The sequence below is a fragment of the Hemiscyllium ocellatum genome, chromosome 18 (assembly GCF_020745735.1).
Source record: "Hemiscyllium ocellatum isolate sHemOce1 chromosome 18, sHemOce1.pat.X.cur, whole genome shotgun sequence".
Lineage (NCBI taxonomy): Eukaryota > Metazoa > Chordata > Chondrichthyes > Orectolobiformes > Hemiscylliidae > Hemiscyllium > Hemiscyllium ocellatum.
Genome location: NC_083418.1, coordinates 76,590,171 through 76,606,277, shown reverse-complemented (window position 1 = coordinate 76,606,277; position 16,107 = coordinate 76,590,171). Strand labels below are relative to the sequence as shown.

The 16,107-nt window shown below is 39.9% G+C and overlaps 1 protein-coding gene across 3 annotated transcripts in view; it reads left to right on the top strand.

Moving 5' to 3' along the window:
* Positions 1 to 16,107, top strand: part of LOC132824275 (protein kinase C-binding protein NELL1-like) — a 994,503-nt gene that overhangs the window by 19,112 nt on the left and 959,284 nt on the right. For all 3 annotated transcript variants that reach the window (XM_060838612.1, XM_060838613.1, XM_060838611.1), the window contains exon 4: positions 9,759 to 9,929. In XM_060838612.1, the coding sequence (XP_060694595.1) occupies positions 9,759 to 9,929 (171 nt within the window). The remainder of the gene's footprint in view (positions 1 to 9,758; positions 9,930 to 16,107) is intronic.

Here is a 16,107-nt window from a genome sequence, read left to right as displayed (position 1 = left end):
ATTACAAATTGTTGAAGTTACTTTATCTCTCAACAAATCAATATGAGATGACAAAATCTCACCTTTATATAATTTATATGCAGAATTAATTGTACTAAACATAGATTCCTCCTCATGATGAACCAGAAAAAATGAAAATTCATCACAACCGCTTTTGTCATTAAGTTTAACGCTCCTTTGTAAATACCCTGGTTTGGGAGGGGTATCGGTGTATGAGTGAGTTTTCCCCTGTGAGGGCATGCTCTCTTTCCCACCTTAATTGCGAATGACTTTATATGAAACTTTATCTCTGACAGTTTCATCACAAGAGGCTTGCCAGTTATGTATATATTCATTCAGAGATGCAGGTCTGCTAATAAAACTGGATGCTGCCCACTCCATCATGGAATCTCAATGGCTCAGATGAGCTCAAATGAATAAATGGATGTGTCATTCTAACAATAAAGGGTGTGAATACTCACCGGACTTTGCAAATTTACTTCTGTTTTCTGCAGAGTTCTGGTTCGGGTACTTCATAACTGCATTTTCCAGCCTTGCTGTTTTGTAAATTGAACCACTTTGAAAAGGTATAACTGCGAGAGTGCAACTCCAATACTGAAGAAACTTGCCACCATCCATGAAAAACAACCCACTTAATTGGCGCCACCTCTACAAACATTCAGTCACGCCATCACTAATACCCAGTAGTAGCATCATCTACAAGATGCACTGCAGGTATTCACCAAGGCTCCTTAGACAGCACCTTCCAAATTAAATACCAATCCCATTTCGAAAAACAAGGGCAGCACCCTTTAAGTTCCCCTTCAACTCGCTCCTCATTCTAACTTGGAAGTATGTCACTATTTCTTTAGTGTCAGTGGGTCAAAATCCTGCTATTACCAGCCTCATGGCATTGTGTGTCTTTGTACCCCAAATGGATTGCAACACTTCCAGAAGGCAGCTCACCACCACCTTCTCAAAAGCAACTAGGGATGAGCAATGAATGCTGGCCCAGCCAGTGATGCCTAAATCCCATGAGTGATTTAAAATAAACTACCATCATTTTTTAACACAAGCAAAATGAATTTTTTTCCCTGGAGGCAGACTCAAAAATGCTTTAAGTTGCATCAATATAATAAAGGGGAAGTTTCATCTTTATTTTAAAGTACTTAATGTATCAGATTAAATTCCAAATGCATCACAGTCGGTGATTTATGGCATCTAAAGTAAAAGTGAGTTACCTTCTCCAAGAATAGCAAATGCCCTCGTGATTGCGTAAAAGTTCACGAAAAATATAATTGCATTGTCCGCAGGTAATTCAGAGCTTGAGTTTGAAAGTAGAGCAGCTAGGCAAGTAAGGAAGACTACGAATCCAAAAATAGAATATGATGAAAGTGTGAGGGATACAATGGTTAGGAAATGAAATGAGTGCAAAAGCTGATTGGAAAAGGACTGAACAGTATGATGCCTAACAACTAGAAGTGTTTATGAACGCGAAAGTATGAAGCTGGGGTAAAGTGTGAGTGAAGCTGGTTCGGAAAGCTAATGTTGATCCTATAAACAGGCTTGAGTGACAAGTATCTGCCATAATGGAACAAAACCATTCATCACTGAAGGCTTTACCGTCAGTGAATCCCCCCAATATCAATATCCTGGGAGTTACAATGATTTAAAAACCGAACTTGACCAGCCATATAAGTACAATGACGACAAGAGCAGGTCAGAGGCTAGGAATCCTGCATTGGGTAGGATGTCCCAAAGTTGGTGCACCATATTGTCAAGTAATTCATTGGTGCTTTTTGTAAAATTTTCATTTTTATTGGATTTGAGATTTCAGCTCATCAGCATGCTGAACTTTCTGCTCTATTGGCTGTGTGCCATTTGCAAGATATTTAATTACATCAATAAATTGTCTTCTAATTATGATTAACCGATGTACAGTTTCAGATAGTGGAAGGATTATGCCTTCGTGTCAACCTTGACATTGCCTTCTGTGAATTTTGTCAGTTCTTCCAGCTGAGGAAGCAGAAATAAATGAGGAGCACTGAAACCTTTATTCTTAATCAGATGTATAAATGTCAGATAACAATTTGTCAGGAACTGGAAAGAAGTAATTGATCTAATGAAAGGAACAAGACTTACATCAAGAATCGAGACATTCTTGGTTAACTCTGCTTGTGACTAGGGTACAGAAGGAATATCTTTGCTCATCACTTGGAGCAAATCAACCCATTTCTTCAGTCACAGAAACCTGATAGGCTAGTGTCCACTGAATGGTGAATATCTTTAAGATGTAATGAAGAAAACCCCTGAATTGAAAGATTTTCAGAATTGTTGCTATAAAATCTTATAACATTATAAATGCCAATTCCACAGATTGCTCTGCCCATTGCTCTTTATTTTGACTCTCACCACCAAATCATCCACTGTACCAATTAAACAATTCACAAATTTCTCCTCATCTCAGTACCAAGATGTTTTCTGTTCACTGAGGCTATGCTCTCTGGTCCAGTGGAAACATCTTCTCCACGTCCACTTAATCCAGCCCTATCAGAATTCTATCAGTTTCAATGAGAATCCCCCTTATCCTTTCAAACTCCATTGAGTACAGAGCCAGAGTCCTCAACCATTCCCCATATTGCAAGTGTAGAGAGGTAGAGTTAACACTGAGTCTAATGTGAATCTTCTTTAGAACATTTATTTCTCCACCACTGATGCTCAGTAGCAGCAATGTGTAATATCAACTCAGTACACTGCAGAAATTCATCAAGGCTCCTCAGACAACACCTTTCAAACCTAGGAACCCATCTAGAAGGACAAGAACTGTGGATACATGGGAGCATCACCACCTATAACATTCTCCTCCAAGCCACCGGCCATCCTGATTTGGAAAAATATCACTTCTTTCTTTCCTGTTGCTGGGTTAAAATCCTGGAATTCCCTCCCTAAGGGCACTGAGTGTATCTCCAGCAAATGGACTGCAGTGGTTCAAGAAGGCAGCTCATCACCACTGTGAGATCATGTTCAATAACGACCAAGATTGGTGGGTGGCAAAAATAGAAATGTTATTGAACAGCTGCAATGGCACAGTTCAAGGTGGTGATGGAATCCAAACTACATTTTTACAGTAGCCTCTCTTAGATTAGATTACTTACAAGATTAGATTAGATTAGATTACTTACAGCGTGGAAACAGGCCCTTCAGCCCAACAAGTCCACACTGACCCGCCGAAGTGCAACCCTACATTTACCCCTTACCTAACACTATGGGCAATTTAGCATGGCCAATTCACCTGACCCGCACATCTTTGGACTGTGGGAGGAAACTGGAGCACCCGGAGGAAACCCACGCAGACACGGAGAGAATGTGCAAACTCCACACAGTCAGTTGCCTATTTTTGTTTTATACACTGTTTTTGCATACGTTAAAATTTTAGCATGATGGTGTCACATAGATGTATCTATTGTACACAAGTTTGCATGACATCTGTCCAGGGGAAGCAGGAGGTAATTGAAGCACTTGCTAAATGCTGGCTGTTATTCCTGATGGATTAGAATGTCAATCTGAGCTTGCATAATTAAGAGGTGTTAGTCCTTTTGTCTTTAAAGTTAGTAATGTTAGTAAAAAAACTGCGAGATCTATATGATCTAAATAAGTGAGAAATTATACATGCACTAAGTAAAAGTATAGAGGATATTAAACTGAACTCCCGCAGCTGAGTCATGAAATTTCATTTACTATTTTCTGTATTTGACCATTCTTGTGCATTCATTCATGCGGTTTTATGGAAGCACTGTTTTGACAGTAAGTTTCTTAAAGGGGTAGTGACCCTATTTAATATGGATTTAAAATGTATAAATCCATATGTTAGTACAAGATAGTAGTCCCAAATAAAAGTTAGAACTAGGTAGTGGATAAGGAAATTTTCAAAGAGATAAAAAGCAGCGGACTGTAAGGATATGCTGGTGGAGGAATCCGTTTGATGTCTTGTAACCTTTTGAGGTCCTGAAAGACAGTTTCTAAGGGATAATTAATATTATAACATTTTGAGTGAGTTATGGAGACAGGATTGCGGAGGTGGCATTGTTATGAGTAGGTTACAATATTAACACTTGTTTAGAGGTAGCCTTTGATACAGAAACGGGTCTAAACACTGCTTGGAACATTGGGCCAATAAGAATTGAAAGATGTAAAGAAACAATCATTGGTTGGTAGCCTAGGAAGGGATGTTTAATGTAATTTATCTTAAGAGTAAAATGTATTTCAAAAATGCAGTTTTATGAATGAATGAACGGAAGTGTGGTATAATAAATGCACAGTGCTACACAGTGAGTTAGTCAAGAGGATCATCATACAACATGTCATACCATCTTCTCAAGGGCAGCTACGGATATGTAATAAATCCTGTCCCAGCCAGTGTTGTCCATATCCCATGAATTAATGAAAAGAACTTTTCACTGGTGATTCTAAAATGTTTTTATGCATCTCTGGCTAACTTACCTAACTTATCCATGTTTAAACATTGTTAGGATTTTCCATTGTTTAATCAATAATGACAGTTGAATCATTAAGGGTGTGACACTAAACCTGAGAACGATAAGGTGTTACACTGGATGTCCAATCAAATTTGTGCTGGATGTAATATTAGATATTCCTTTTGCAGTTGATTTACAGATCATTGGTAGCTAGAGATGTGGTAAATATTTAAAATGCTTGGTCTGTCTCTTTTAATGCCATTTTTAAAGTAGCCTTTGTGGAAAAGAAGTCAAAATAGGTAAATATAACTAATGTCTCTGCCTGGTCATTGTGCTCATTGAGAGGACTATCTTTAGCAACACCACAAGTCTCCATGTTCACTTTATTTTTCTGGAATTCATCAGCAAGAGAACTATATGCAAGACCTGTATAAATTATGCAAGGTTTTGCATCTAAGTGCGTGTAATATTGTACAGTCTACATCATAAATATAATACTTCTGATCTACAGTGACAATCTGATCACTATGACCCAGCAAATATGTATTTGATTTGCAGCTCAAAATTCCTATTATCTTTTGCCTTACTTTCCTCTTTTTCATTATGGAGATTACTGTCTAGTTGTTGATTTAAAATTGTATTCAGTATGCTTCATATAAAAAATTAATAGTATTCTTTTTCTTATTAATGGCAATGTGTTTAGGGTCTTCTCTGCTTGAGCTTCATTTTTTTTAGCCACATTTGATTTGTTTAGTCACGTGATCTTGACCTGTTCAGCACCTCTCTCAAAACGTACCCATTTCAGCCCCAGAACCAACCAGACTCTTTGTAAAACACACAATAGCAAATTTGCTCAACAATTCAGTAGAAATGGGGTTACAACAAGGTTGGATGAGTCAAAAAGTAAAATAAAAGTCCATAATGAGTATGAAAGCTGAAGAAAAGGTTAACCAGCAATCTTTCAGGGACATAGGTTCAAATCCCACCATAACAAATCTTGGAATTTAATTCAGTAAGAATCTGGCATTAAAGAAAAACCCAGTCTAATGGAGATCATTAGTCATCGTCAATTATTGTGAAAACCCATCTGGTTCACTAATTTATTTTAGGGAAGGAAATCTGGTATCCTTACCTGGTCTGGCCTACATGTGAATCCAGACCTTTGCAATGTGTTGACTCTTACCTGCCCTCTGGGCAAAAAATGCTGGCCCAGCCACCGACTCACACATCCCATGAATGACTAAAGGAAATAGAGGTTGCACATTACCAAAAAGAGATTGTGGTGCTGGAAAAGCACAGCAGGTCAGGCAGCATCTGAAGAACAGGAGAATCAATGTTTTGGGCATAAGCCCTTCATCAGGAATGCACGATGCCCAGAATGTCAATTCTCCTGCTTCTCAGATGCTGCCTGACCTGCTATGTTTTTCCAGCACCACCCTGCATCTGCAGTGCTCATTTTCTACTCCTGAAAAGAGTCCTGTTGCTAACGATTGTTGTCTTGCACTCAAAAGGGAAAATGCAAGATTGACAAACTTCAAATAATCTTGACAAGTTACACTCCAGGATAAAGGGGTGCCAATTGTTTGGGAAGTCCATTTGCAAGGCAAAAAAGTTGGCGAAGTATTTAACTTTTTGTGGAACTCAAAATGTGAGACAAATAGAAGGACCGGTCAGAGAAAGATTAGAATATAGAACAATATAGCGTAGAACAGGCCCATCAGCCCTCAATGTTGCTCCAACCTGTGAACTATTCTCAGCTCATCCCATCATCATCCTGGATCCCCTGAGTGGGCGGCACGGTGGCTAGCACTGCTGCCTCACAGCGCCAGAGACCTGGGTATAGTTCCCGCCTCAGGCGACTGTCTGTGTGGAGTTTGGAAATTCTCATCGTGTCTGCGTGGGTTTCCTCCGGGTGCTCTGGTTTCCTCCCACAAACCAAAGATATGCAGGTCAGGTGAACTGACCATGCTAAATTGCCCACAGTGTTAGTCAGAGAATCTAACCTTTTACCATCATTGTTTGTCAGATCAGAGTACAGCAGAGTGCTGCATAGACTTTGCACTGAATAGCAAGGTCCAATTCTATCCCTTTCACACCTTAATTTACACTCTTTGTACTTCTCCCTTTTTAGTCTTTCCACACCATTAACAATCCCTCTGTCTTTTGCACTGAACTGGACACAATTTGCCCTCTTGCTCTTCCTCATTTGCAGTAATTTGCTCCTAGTTTTAAGTTAATACATTTGACAGAGGATGAGGAGGAGCAAGAGGGTACGACTCTTCTGCAAAACCCGAAAGGTGTTGGAAGATAGGTTTTTTTTTATTTCTGAAAACAAAAAATGTTGGCAATCACATCAGAGCCTTCACAAAAACATTAGCTTACTCTGTTCTCTCTCTCTCTCGGATGCTTCCTGAATCACTGTGATTTCTAGCATTTTTTGGTATCAGTATAAAACAAAACTATTTTCCAACAACTTTCAGGTTTTGCAGAAGAGTCATGCTAGAGTCAAAACATTAACTCTGTCTCTGTCTCTGTCTGTCCAGAAATGCTGCCAGACCTGTTAAGTTTCTCCAGCATTTGCTGTGTTTATTTCAGATTTATTGCACCCACTGTATTTTGTTTTCATTATTTTGCAAAAAGCATGCATTAGTACGTTCAGACTCCCTGAATGAACCGTAAGACATTGCCCCACTTTGCTACTGTGTGGCACTCTTCCAAGATCACTGGAGCACTTTGACATACCTTTCATTGAAATACTTTTCACATCACTGTTTTTATTTCACTGAGGCTTCTCCAAGGGCAGGACAACTTAATGATTATCACTTTGCCTGGTGACGATAATTCACATTGCTAAGTGACTATTGTACAAGGTACAATTGCTTTTTTTAAACAAATGCACTGCATGAAATATTTTGAGGACTATTGCAAGTATTGGCATTGTTAACGTAGATTTCTAACATGCATGATTGAATGCTTGTCCACTATTTTAGTCCATGGATCAGTCTTCATTTACATAAATGATTTGGATGCGAGCATAAGAGGTACTGTTAGTAAGTTTACAGATGACACCAAAATTGGAGGTATAGCGGACTGCGAAGAGGTTTACCTCAGATTACAACAGGATCTGGACCAGATGGGCCAATGGGCTGAGAAGTGGCAGGTGGAGTTTAATTCAGATGTGCTGCATTTTGGGAAAGCAAATCTTAATAGGACTTATACACTTAATGGCAAGGTCCTACGGAGTGTTGCTGAACAAAGAGACCTTGGAGTGCAGCTTCATAGCTCCTTGAAAGTGGAATCACAGGTAGATAGGATAGTGAAGAAGGTGTTTTGTGTGCTTTCCTTTATTGGTCAGAGTATTGAGTACAGGAGTTGGGAGGTCATGCTGCAGGACATTGGTTAGGCCACTGTTGAAATATTGCATGCAATTTTGGTCTCCTTCCTTTTGGAAAGGTATTGTGAAACTTGAAAGGGTTCAGAAAAGATTTACTAGGATGTTGCCAGGATTGGAGGATTTGAGCTATAGGGAAAGGCTGAACAGGCTGGGGCTGTTTTCCCTGGAGCGTCGGAGGCTGAGGGGTGACCTTATTGAGGTTTCCAAAACTATGAGGGGCATGGATAGGATAAATAGACAAAGTCTTTTCCCTGGTGTGGGGGAGTCCAGAACTAGAGGGCTTAGGTTTAGGGTGAGAGGGGAAAGATATAAAAGAGACCTACGGGGCAACGTTTTCATGCAGAGGGTGGTATGTGTATGGAATGAGCTGCCAGAGGAAGTGGTGGAGGCTGGTACAACTGTAACATTTAAGAGACATTTGGATGGGTATATGAATAGGAAGGGTTTGGAGGGATATGGGCCGGGTGCTGGAAGGTGGGACTAGATTGGGTTGGGATATCTGGTCGGCATGGATGGGTTGGACTGTAGGGTCTGTTTCCATGCGGTATGTCTCTATGACTCTAATTCAAATTCCAGTGCAGACAAAATGGGCCAAATGGTCTACTTCTGCATCATAACACCTGTGGGATTGTGAAATTTTAGTCTCTGCTTTCGAAAGCAGAATGTGATCGTATTCCTAACCTACTGTCTGCTGTAAATGAAGCTGTTCTTTAAGACATTGAAAAATACCATGTCCTTGAAAGGAAGAAAATTAATTTGTGTTAAATATTCAAGAGAACATTAGGGTTGCAAGAAAATGTGATAGATTTTATTCAGCAAGCAGGACAAGATTGTTTTGTGTTTCAGTGGTCAGCTGGGAAAGTCACTACAGTCCAATTTGACATGCATCAGTTAATCTTTTATATTGGAGGTTTTTGTCCTAAATAGTTGAGATATTGAACAGTAATGTTGAAATATATCACAATACTGCTGTTTTGAACATTCATTAAGTAGGAATGTTCATGGCATCAGTAATTTGGACTCCGAGTGAACCATAAGACATTGCCCCACATTATTATTGTGTGGCACTATTCCAAGATCACTTGGAGCACTTTGCACACCTTTCATTGAAGTACTTTTCACATCACTGTTTTTATTTAACTGAGGCTTCTCCGAGAGCAGTACAATTTAATGACTATCACTTCGCCTGAATTTGGTGACATTAACTTATATTGTTAAGTGACTATCATAAAAGATACAATGCCACACTGAAGATGGAACAGATAAAAAAAAATTCCTTACGAAGTGTGACCTATAACAGTCCACACTTTAACTTAAGAGTGGACTCTCTGTTGTTGTTCATGTTCTTAACCCTTTTGAACAGACTTTAATTGTAGTCTGTGGCTGAAATATGTTGAACTTGTTTCAGTTATTATTAGGCACCTTTTCACTTATGAAAATCCAAGCTGTTTCCCTTTCAGGAAGAAAACAAAGATTTCTGGGGTAGATTGTAGGCATACCTTCTGTTGTGTGAGAGGTAGGTTTGGGGGAATATGTTTTACGTGCCCTTTTACAAAGAATTTCTTGTCACTCAACTGTATGCTGGATGTTTAGACCAGTCAATAGGACTGAAAGATTAACTCTTGGTGAAATGGTTTCATTTGTGGAACAAAGGAAAGATTGCTTGACTTCCAGCCTGAAATTCCTTAAAGCAAATAGACCTAGAGCTATCAATACATTCTCTGGTTGAAATTAAGAATTGAATATGAAATTTACAAAATCAAACTATTCCGCAATTTGTCAACAGAATAAATAGCCCAAAATGTCAGTGTTTTGCTAAACACAGAACTACTGTTATGTGCGAATCTTGATATAATATGCATTCTATTTTAATAATCACTGAATCTTATAATCTGCTGTATTGAATGCAGGTACTTTGAACTGGAGAGCAGTGGCCAAAGGGATGAAATACGATATCACTACCGTTTCAATGGTAAACCCCGTACTGAGGTGTTCCCGTATCGACTTGCTGATGGACTATGGCATCAGATAGCACTCTCGATCAGTGCTTCCCATCTCTTGTTACATGTGGACTGCAACAAGTAAGATTTGGAATACTGCATCTATGGTTGGAGTGTGTAGTTTGCATGATGCATGGAATTCTTGATGTTGGAGATATTTTCCCAACAAACCTGCTCCGAGATGTTACAGTGTACCTGTGGAACATGTGGGTCTTGAACCTGGACCTCCTATCCAGAAGTAGTGACACTATCGCTCTCCAGTGGAGCCTTATTCTTGATTTTGGATGATGATTATTTTAATTTATTCATAAGACATGGACATTGTGGGTTGGACCAGCATTTCATGACCGTCACTAATTGTGGCAATGAGCTATCTTCTTGAACAGGAAGCCCACATCCTTTGACTCAGTTGAATAATGTTACTTGATGTGATGTTTTAATTTACAGGGGAGATTGTGGTTTGATAATAATGTCACTGGACTAATAAACCAGAGAACCTAGCTAATATGTTCTGGAAATGTGGGTTTGACTCCCACCATGGTAGATGATGAAATTTAAATTCAACAAAAATTTGAATTAAAAATGAGCCTAATCCTGACCACGTAACATTGTTGACTGTCATTAAGACCCATCTGATTAAGTAATGACATTCCGGGAAGAAAATCTCCCTTCTTTACGTCACTTGACTCTCGACCCATAGTGCGGGTGGCACAGTGATTCAGTGGTTAGCATTGCTGCCTCATAATACCAGGGACCTGGGTTCAATTCCTGCCTTGGGCGACTGTCTGTGTGGAGATCGCACATTCTCCCGTGTCCTGCATGGGTTTCCTCCCACAGTCCAAAAATGTGTAGGTTAGGTGAATTGGCCATGCTAAATTGCCCATAGTATTAGGTTCATTAGTCAGGGGTAAATGTAGGGAAATGCGTTGGATGGGCTAGGCTTCAGAGGGTCGGTGTGGACTTGTCGGGCTAAATGGCCTGTTTCCAGACTGTAGGGAATCTAATAGCAGTAATGTTATCGGCTCTTCATTGTCCTCTGAAATGGCCCAGAGAGTCAGTCAGTTTAACCACAAATAGGATAGAGAACATCCAGAGAAACAGGCCCCTTGAGCCTATTCTGCTATCTAATGAGATCCTGGCTGATATATGGTCTAACTGCATAAAGCTGCCTTTAGCCATGTCCCTTAATGCCTTTCCTGCACAAAAATAATCTATCCTCAGTTTAAAATTAGCAACTGACCCAGCATTGACTGCCTTTTGTGAAAAGAGAGTTCCAAACATCTACCACCCTTTATGTATACAAATAGTTCCTGACATCTCTCCCAAACAGTCTGGCCCTAATTCTCAGACTATACCCCCAATTCTAGAACCTCTAGAATTCTATTGTTTCCTTTAATATCTTGAAGATTTTGATAAATCACTGCTTAACCTTCTAAATTCTAGAGAAGGCAGGACTAATTTGTATAATTTCTCCTCGTATCTTTACCCCTGAAGTTTGGGTGTCATTCTTGTAAACATACATTGTATTCAAGGCCTTCTTGAGGCACATCCAATACAGGGATTTTATAAAATCATAAATTTTTGGAGAGATCTTCCCAATCAGCCTACTTCAAATAACTCCACAGAGGCCAGTGTACCATCGCCTTTTATTTACACATTGGAAGTCCTTGACACTGATCCCTCAGAGCTAGCTCTGAGTGTCAGGATGCTTGTTGCACCTGTTTTATCTGTCAGCCAGGGCTCCTTGATTGAGACTGTTAAACTCATACAATCAGGAACCACATATTCCAAGGTCCACCTGGCGGATCTCATTGCAATCACTACACTGTTCAGAGATATTATAATATACTGCTTCCTACTTGTAGATAGATCTTCCTATTTTGAGAAAATTATTCACAAATGATGCGGAAAACTGGTTTATAGAGGTTAATAATAGAATGCGAATGCCAGATATCTTGGATAAAGAAATATTCATGAAATTGAATGATAATCTGTGTTTCTCACTTTCCAAATAATTTAGGCAAGATAAATGTTCACCAAAAGCAGCTGCTTGAGCAGAAGTTATTTCTGAGCTGCTTTTTGGCATTCTGGTTGAAGTTTCCAATTAGTGCAATGATTTAATGGAGCAATCAGTATGAACACCTGTTTGAGGATTGACTTAAAGCAGGAATCCACATCTGAACCAATTTGAACAGTGGTCAGGTGCAAACACCAGCCTTAAACCAGAACGAAAGATATTTTAAAGAAGGAGTCAGTATTAAAGTTTGTTTAACATTGAATTGAATGAAAGAATTCAATTTAAACTTTGGTACATTTAAGCATTATCAACCTATCATGATTAGAAACCAATATGATTAATGCTTCACTGAAAAGGAATTAATTCACTGAATTAAGCCCATTTTGTACAATGATTTTTAAGAATATTGAATTTGACATTTTACCTGGGCTAAACCTAACAAGAACTTTGAGTGATTTCTTAATTTAATCCATGACTCAAATATTTAGACAACTGTTCTCTCAATTTGCTTTTGCAGTTTCTGGGTTTCCTGTGTTATGACAAAGCTTTAGTGGAGGTAGTGACATATTGGCCTAGTAACCCAGTAAGACCCAGGCTGATGATCTATGGAATTGTATTTGAATCCCATAATGGCAAATGGTGACATTTTCTTATGGTGCAGAAGTAGTATCCCCACCTCCGGGCCAGATCTACCTTCTCCAGAGTTATGTCATAACATCTCTGAACAGGTCAGTTTAAAAATATCTCTGGCATTTGAGCATGTGTGATAGCCAGTGAAGTTTCCTTGATTTCTGAACATGCAAATGCAACTATGAAAACCCAATCAGCCCAATCGATACAAGTTATCTCTCTAAGCGCTTGGATGGATCTTCTGATTAATTAGATGTCTTTCAATGTCAGTGGTAAGACAAGGTTTTTCTCCCCCCTCCCCCAGCAAGATTGAATAGATTTTTTGCCCCAGGGACTTTGCGAGAGCTAATGAATATTCTTGGTAATCAAATGGAAAGCTCAGTGAGTTTACTAGTAAAATCAGAAACCTTTACTGTTCAATCAGATCATGTTTTTTCTTCCAAGTCTGATAATGTGGTAATCCCATCCAGCTAAAATGTTTCCTTTGTCATCGCTTTGCTGCAGTCGTGATCTCTTTGCAGTAGTTGGACAATCGTTGCTTGAGTTTTAACATTAATTCAAAGAACAGCAACTTCAGTGCTACACTGAAATGTCATGTTGGACAATAAATTGAGATGCTTGTGTTTACGGTGGAGGTGGAAGTGTTATCAGCTCAACAACACTGATGTTACTGGAGGCCGGTATAATTCCTCATAGTAATGTGGGTGAGATTCCAAAAGTTAGCAAAGTCTTTTGACTATTTTTGATATGATATTGGTGAATACTTGAAATGTCATAACATTCAAGACTACAGACCTTGTGCAGGAATGTGCGATTAATATAGGTCATAGTGTAAAAGCCAAAAGAACTGCAGATGCTGTAAATTAGAAACAAAAACAAATTGTTGGAAAAGCTCAGCAGATCTGGCAGCGTCTGTGGAAAGAAAGCAAAGTTAACGTTTTGGCTCAAGTGACCCTTTCTCAGAACCCTGTCCTGAACATCACTCTGCTTCTGTATGTAGGTAGTAGTGTGTTTTAGACAGTACAGTACAGACTCGAAGGTCAAAGGGCTTCTAATCTAACATATGACTCTATGGTTGGTTATACAATGTTTTGACACATGGTGTGACTTAAATTGATAAATAGCATTTTTGCATTGTTCTCATCTGTGCACAGCAGTACAATGGCACATTTCATTAGTTATCTCTAGTCTTGAGAAGCTATCATGGGGGGTAATGATCCAGTGGTGCTATCATTAAACTGAGTTAAGAGACGCAGGTAATGTCCTGGGTTCAAATCCTGCCATGGCAGATGGTAAAATGTTTAACATTCTCTAATCAACTTGTGATAGCATCATACAGCATGGAAACAGACCCTTTTTGGTTCAACTCGTCCATGCCGACCAAGTTCCTCAAACTAAACTAGTCCCACTTGCCTACGTTTGGCCCATATTGCTTGAAACCTTTCCTGTTCATGTACCTGTCTAAATGTCTCTTAAATGTTGTAACTTTACCTGCATCTACCACTTCCTCCGGCAGTTTATTTCACGTACAAACCATCATCTGTGTGGAAAAAGTTGGTCCTCAGGTTCATTTTAAATCTTTCTCCTCTCACCTTAAAAATATACCCCCTAGTTTTGAACTCCCCACCCTAGAGAAAAGACCTTTGCTATTCACCTTATCAATGCCCCTCATGATTTTGTAAACCTGTATAAGGTCACCCTTAACCTCCAATGCTCCAGTGAAATAAGTCCCAGTCAATCTTTATAACTCAAACCCTCCAGTCCAAGCAAAATTGTGGAAAATCTTTCCTATTATAGTGTTACCAGAACTGTACAGAGTACTCCAAAAATGGCCTCATCAATGTCCTATACAACCTCAACATGATGTTCCAATTCCAATACTCAGTGGTCTGAGCAATGAAGGAAAGCATGTTAAACCTCTTAACCACCCTCTCTAGCTTTTGATGCAACTTTTAAAGAACTGTTTACCTACACCCCTAGGTGTCTCTGTTCAATAAGACTAGCCAGGACCCTACCATTAACTGTGTAAGTACTGCACTTAATTGTTTTACCAAAATGCAATTTCTCACAATTATTTAGATTAAACTCCATCTGCCACTTTCAGAGATGTTATTACACACCTCTGGAGCATATAAGACTTGAACCCAGGTCTCCAAGCTCAGAGATAAGGGCACTAGCATTACACCACAAGAAACCTTCAGATGAGAGAATTTGAATTCGCTAAAATTTACCTGGAATTAAGAATAGAATAATGACCATAAAACCATTGTTGATAGTCAGAAAAACCCATCTGGTTCACTCAGGGAAGAAAATCTGCTGTCCTTACCTGGTTTGGCCAGCTGACAGTAATGTGGTTAACTTCCAGCTGTCCTCTGGGAAATTAGGGACTGGCAACAAATGTTGGCCCAGTCAGCAATGCCTACGTCGCATGAATGAATTAAAAAAAACCTACCTCATTGATCTGTGCATAAGCAACTTAAGCTGACCATGTCAGGTTGAGTCACATCTTGGCCAGACCCAAGTACTCCTGACTTGTGACTTGTAGATGATGCACAAGCTTTGAGAGTCAGGGGGTGAATTACTTGCCACAGTGTTCCTAGCCTCTAACCTGCTCTTGTAACCACTGTGTTTATGTGGTGAGTCCAGTTGAGTTTCTAGTCAATAATAACAGATGCACCAGGACGTAGATATTGGGGTCTCCGTAGTGGTAACAGCATTGCATGCCAAGGGTCAGTGGCATTTGTGTGTTGCAAATGAGAATTAGAATCCCTACAGTGTGGAAACAAGCCCTTCAGCCCAACAAGTCCACACTGACCCTCCAAAGACTAACCCACCCAGACCCTATTTGCCCCTGTCTAATGCACTGAGCCTACACATCCCTAAACTGCACATCTTTGGATTGTGGGAGGAAACCCATGCAGGCACGGAGAGAATGTGCTAACTCCACACAGTTGCCCAAGACTGGACTCGAACTCAGATCCCTGGCACTATGAGGCAACAGTGCAAACCACTGAGCCATCATGCTGCCCTAATATCACTTGCCCCTTGTCAGTCCAAGTCTGGATATTGTCCAGTTCTTGTTGCAGTTAACCATGGACTGCTTCAGTATCTGAGGAGTCACAAATGGTGCTGAACAATATGCAATCATCGTTGAACATACCCACTTCTGACCTTATGATGGAGGGAAGCTTCAATTGATGAAGCAATTGAAGATGGTTGTGCCGAGGACACTACCCTGAGGAACTCCCGCAGAGATGTCCTGGAGCTAAGATGACTGACCTCCAAAGACGACAACCATCTTCCTGTGTGCCAGGTATGACTCCAACTAGCAGAGAGTTTGCCCCCCAATACCCATTGATTCCAGTTTTGTCAGGGCTCCTAGATGCTACACTTTGTTGAGTGTAGTCTTGTTGTCAAGGGCTGTCACTCTCACCTCGTCTCTGGAATTCAGCTCTTTTGTCCATGTTTGAGTCAGGGCTGTAATGAGGTCAGGAACTGAGTGGCCCTGGTGGAACCCAAACTGGGTATTACTGAGCAGGTTATTGTTGAGTAGGTACTGCTTGATAGCACTGTTGATGACACCCTTCCATCGCTTTAGTTATGATTGAGAGT